This window comes from Rhagoletis zephyria, unplaced genomic scaffold (assembly GCF_001687245.7).
Source record: "Rhagoletis zephyria isolate East Lansing unplaced genomic scaffold, Rhagoletis_zephyria_1.1 Rzeph_scaffold_12721, whole genome shotgun sequence".
Lineage (NCBI taxonomy): Eukaryota > Metazoa > Arthropoda > Insecta > Diptera > Tephritidae > Rhagoletis > Rhagoletis zephyria.
In genome coordinates this window covers 449-5,673 of record NW_016169795.1, presented here as the reverse complement: position 1 = coordinate 5,673, position 5,225 = coordinate 449, and the positions used below count along the sequence as shown (strand labels likewise).

The 5,225-nt window shown below is 35.6% G+C and overlaps 1 protein-coding gene across 1 annotated transcript; it reads right to left on the bottom strand.

The window, feature by feature from the left end:
* Window positions 1-2,728: 2,728 nt before the first annotated feature.
* On the bottom strand, window positions 2,729-5,025 carry LOC108377803 (ecdysone-induced protein 75B-like). Its single transcript, XM_017634097.1, has one exon. The coding sequence runs from the start codon at window positions 4,382-4,384 to the stop codon at window positions 2,744-2,746; it is 1,641 nt and encodes a 546-aa protein (XP_017489586.1). The 5' UTR covers window positions 4,385-5,025; the 3' UTR covers window positions 2,729-2,743.
* Window positions 5,026-5,225: the final 200 nt, after the last annotated feature.

Below are 5,225 nucleotides of genomic sequence, written 5' to 3'. Positions count from 1 at the left end.
GGTGAAAATCACTTAGATTGGTGTCATATAAAGTATATCTTCCATACCTCTGATTGTTTAGATGCGATTTTTTATATAAGTATGTAACTCCTCTATCGATGTATGCAGATGTATTCAAAAGCAGTAATCTGTCAAAGTAAAATTTGCAGATGTTCATGAAAGGTATGAAGCCTTCGGCATAGCCGAAGACAGCGCTGCTCTTACTTGTTTGTATTACTATTAGTAGTGAATAGTTTTTATTAATATCTTTTAAGGGAATAAAAGTGATATATACATATATGTGAGCTGGTCTACGAAAGGCGGCTTAGGTGTCAACAAATCAATCTTCACTTTTTGGTTGTTTCGGATGGAAGATGAGATGCTTTTTCACGTGGTGAAAGGCAGAAAATCCTAACTTGCTTAGAAGTGTACTAAAAATGTAGAGAAAGAAGAGTAAAAATACGATAAAATATAATTTATTGGTAATGAACAAAATACATTGAATTATAAGCTATAAAGACATGATTATACACTAGAAAAACGTATTATGGGCCAAAAATAATAATGCTGAGTAGTTTTGTCCGTATACGGCACTGAACTCCTCATCCACACTCATGTTTCATTTCATGCGAAATGCGAAGACGATAATCAACAGAAACAGTAAACGTCACTTCTTCAGTGTTACTTTTTTAAATGTTCCACACTAGCAACTTACACGATGAACTATAATAATATTCCGACCAACAACAACACTTACTGGACCAACAACAACACTTACTGGACATCCGGCGCGGAGAACAATTAACGAGATAATGAGAAACTGACGAAACGAGTTGCTTACTTTTAACAGCTTTTTCACAGAAAACTAGTTTTCGCACGTAAGCTCCCTTTTCGTAGACCAGGTCACATATGTAGACCATATAACTAGCTATAAACATAGCCAGCAGTCTTACTTTGTATGATATTTGGTTACGTTTTATTCTGTTTTTTTTGGTAAGTTTTGTTTTCTTTTTCGTGAAACGATTCTAACTTGAGTTTAGTGAAATACTATAAGCTGTAGATATAGTGGCGAAAGTTTCATCAAAATTTTGAGCTTTTTCATTAGATTTCTTAGAAACATTCCGGGTATGCAGTTTTATAGCCCGATCAATTCAAAGTGCAAATTTCAAGTAGCTTGGACTTACCATTGATTTTTGGTATTTTTTTTGTGGGAGGTATTGCTCATTTTCTCCATAAAAAAAATAAAAATTTTCGAACATACTTTATATGGAAGAAAACGCGCGAACAAAAAAAATCAACGGCAAGTCCAGGCTACTTCAAACTTGCACCTTGAATGGACATAAGTTCTAAAAAGTTTTGTCCAGCATTGTTTTCAAGATGCCGGTAATTTCAAAACCCTCTACATCCCGAAAATCATGTTTTACATTCCAGGCGACCCAATTATATATTCACATTCTTCCAGATTCCGCTTAATGATGTGTCAAATTTTTTTCGTCGTAAACTAAGCGATAACGGCAATTATGAACTCCTTGAAAACCCGTGGACACCGGATGCTACTTTTAAATTTACGCCTTCAACCAAACGAATTTTGAAATTTCAATTGTCATCTGTTAAAATATGACAAAGGTAATTTTCTACATTTCAAATTTAAATGCTATGCTTATACTTCAGCGTTTCAGTACCGATATTTAAATTAATATCTGTTACATGAACGTCTAATACTCTCTTTTCGTTTACACTTGCGATAGAATTGCATTGGCTTCAGTTTATCAAGATTGTTCCGTGAAATTGTTAGCTAAATTTATCAGAAATTTTTAAACGAGTTTCCATTCAAATTTTGACAGTTGATTTTGAAAGTTTACTTATACGGCAATTAAAAGGTGTGATAAATTCACTTATTCGGTTTCTTTACAGGAATTTTTTCAATGTACCTACGGAGCATAGTCTAACAACATTCCTAGACGTTATTAAAACTTGCAATCAATCAGTATACCTAAAGGTAGATTGTATACCGATTCTTGCAGATAGGCGCAACACTTCATGAGAGAGTTGCTTGCAGCGAATTCTCCTTTTAAGCATAAATCATATTCACGAAGTAAAACTGTGAAACAAAGATGAAATGGTTTTGAAAAGATGAAGTTACGAACGAAGAAATATTGAATACAATTTCCTCTTTCAAAGATAAAGTAATGGAGAAATGTTATTTCTAATTTGTTCATGCATGCATAGGGTAGTTTCAGAAGATGCAGCAGTTGAGTGCAACCGTTGCTAAAAAAATCAGTGATAGGAATGCGTCTTCTGCACGGCTTGATTATCTATCAAATTCAAAACACACAACATGTTGTCTCAAATGATCAGAAAAACATTACGATCATCTAACACGAAACTGTTCAGTTGATCAGAAGTACAAAACAACGCGTTCCGAAGGTGCAATCGCAACAGTTACTGAGCTGTTGCGCCTTCTGAACGTGCCCATACATACGTAAAAAAATAAATAATTTTTTCTTTTTAAATATATTCCGATGAATTGATAACCTTCCTGAGTTCTTGAAGTAGGTTAAAAATAACATAGGGGCATATTCTTGGTGGAGAAAAAGTTGACTCTAAAGTTAGCTGCAGCTTTTTTGACAGCATTCCATTGAAAATTATGACAAAACTCTGCATCTAACTTTAGAGTCGACTTTATTCTTAATATGAATATGGTCCATGATTTCTGGGATCTTGGAAATATCCAGGAATTTTATTTACATATATATGTATATTACTAAAACTTACCTAAATCCGGAATCGAGCTGGATGGCTCTTCACTACTGGCGCAACTTAAAGTGGTGCCAGCCCCACTGCTGCTACTGGGCAAACCGGAAGAAGAGGAAGTGTTTTTGATTTTTGGTGGCGGCGGAGGCGGTGGACGCATGGCAGTGTTGCTGTGATTTTGAAAATGAAGATCGTTGCTGTTATTGTTATTGCTTCTAATACTACTGGTAACCACAGGCATTCGAAAGTTTCGTGTGAGGGTAGACATTGAAGATGACGCAGCCGGTACCGCTTGAGATAAAGTATTTTCCTCTTGATGATATCGTTGTGAGTGCTGATGTTTTTGTTGAGCAAAATGAATGTGCTGTTGTTGACGAGGAGAACTCGTTACAGACATTGAACATGACTGACGAGTGCTTGTTGTAACGAGGTATTTCCGGGCAGATGATGATAAAACGTACTGCTGATGTTGCTGGCCATTTGTGCCCAAAGGAGTATTGATCATTATTTGGGTGGATGGCGTCGTAGCAGCTATTGCTGATGATATCTGTTGCGGCGGTGGAGGTGGTGGAGGCGGTGGCAGCGGAGGTGAATGCAGTATATGGCCCTGATATTGTCCTGAAATGTCGGATATCTGTGGTTTACTATTGTTTATGACAAGTTGTGAATGCCGCTGATGATTTTCAGATGATTTTTGTTGCGATAGGGATAATGCAGGTGTGGTGTGAGGTGAAATAGAATAACGTCGCGTTACTACCGGAGAAACAGGTGCAGAACGCGATTGGTGATGATGTAATAACGGAGGAGGGGAAACCGAACGACGAGATGTCACAACCGATCCGGACGCCGTTTCTTCGTGCAATCGACCATCTCTTATAACCCGAACATGTTGCTGTAGCAACAACGGAGGTGGAGATGGTTGTGGCGAACGGTGTGAAGCATACTCTTGAAGAGACTGCTGAGAGGAGGATGAAGAAGTGAGTACAGAATTCGAAGTGTTGGGAGCATTGCGCTGATAATGTGAAGGACTACCAGAATGCCGACGTTGCATAGGCAAAGATCGAGTTATAATAATTTGCGGTGCAGCAATAGAATCTTGTTGCTCGGATTGGGAAACGCGTTGTACAATCTGTGCACTTGTGTTGGTAACGGTTTGCTGCGATTGAGTTTGATCCCTTGTGTTGGATTGTGGTGAGTAAACATGTCTTATAATTGTACCCCCTTCACCTTCTATATTACTGGTGGAAGTAGGTCGTTGAACGAAATCTACTCGTGGAGTTAAAATAATCTTTTGCATAGTATTTGTGTTGGTTAAACCAATCCCAGGCTGTCTTGGTTGCACTGTTTGTATCTGCACATGTTGGTAATTAATTTTCGTAGAAGAGAGGGATTTAGGTGTAGTATCACTGACATTCTGCTCCTTCATTACATTTTTTTCTATAACGTTGTCCAGGCGATATTGCTTTAAGTCATTTGGTTCAACATATGTCATTTCTAAATCAATAGGCTCTGTTTTTATTAGTTTTGGATAAGGCAGTTCACAGCTGCTAGAATCATTTGTATTAGCGCTATTGCCGGTCGTTGACATCGTTTGATTGTTATTGTTAATTACAGTAGAAGTAGCTTCAAGACATTTAAATTGATTTAACATTTTGTTTATTGTAACTTTATTTTACAAAAACACCGAATTTTTAAATGCAGTGTCGCTTTAGCAAATGACTTTCAGAATATTGAAAAAAGGTGCGATCAGTTGTGGCTTGGCCTGTGTCTTTTTACTTTCCCATTAACTAAATTTTGATTTTGATTTATTTTGGTCTTAGACTCTACTTAGACTCCATAAAAAGCTTAATGTGTTAGTCAGTCTCTTTTTTCAGCTTATATTTGGTTGTGTTGACTTATCCGTTGTCTCCACTATATCCGTAATAATATATTTTCTTCTTTTATTATCATCCTCTCTCGCTTCCGTAATATTACCATGAATTATAAAATTTTCAGCCTTCTAGTTGCAATGTAAATATTTTTATATGTACACTTTCCCTTAAATTATATTTAAGAGTATCTTTTTTATTTATTTTATCGCTTTATCCGCATATACTCATACGCAAATTGTATTCTGTAAATTCTTTATGCGTTGTTCATAAACCTGCCTTTTATACTTATTTCATATTAGTACATTCGTCATGTAGATCTTTTTATTCCTCATTTTATTCACGGAAATTTAAAAAATTAATTAATCCTTACTTTTTTTCTGCGTCCGGAATAAAGCAATCAGTAGTTTGAAAAAGCAAGATTATCTAAAAATTAGAAAAATTTAAAACAATATTATTGTAAATTTGCAATATGTTTTGATAACTTAAATTAAGTACTTGTGTGAAATTATATATGTTTCTAGATTTATTTGCTAATGAAGAAATGTTTAAGTTTTTAGTTTAAATATGTATGTTTATAATTGTACATAAGTTCACAAAAATGAAATTAATAGCCGCATTCAT

Bases quoted from the DNA above. Each gene is read 5' to 3' on its own strand.
- LOC108377803 (XM_017634097.1), bottom strand. From the start codon at position 4,384: ATGTTAAATCAATTTAAATGTCTTGAAGCTACTTCTACTGTAATTAAC.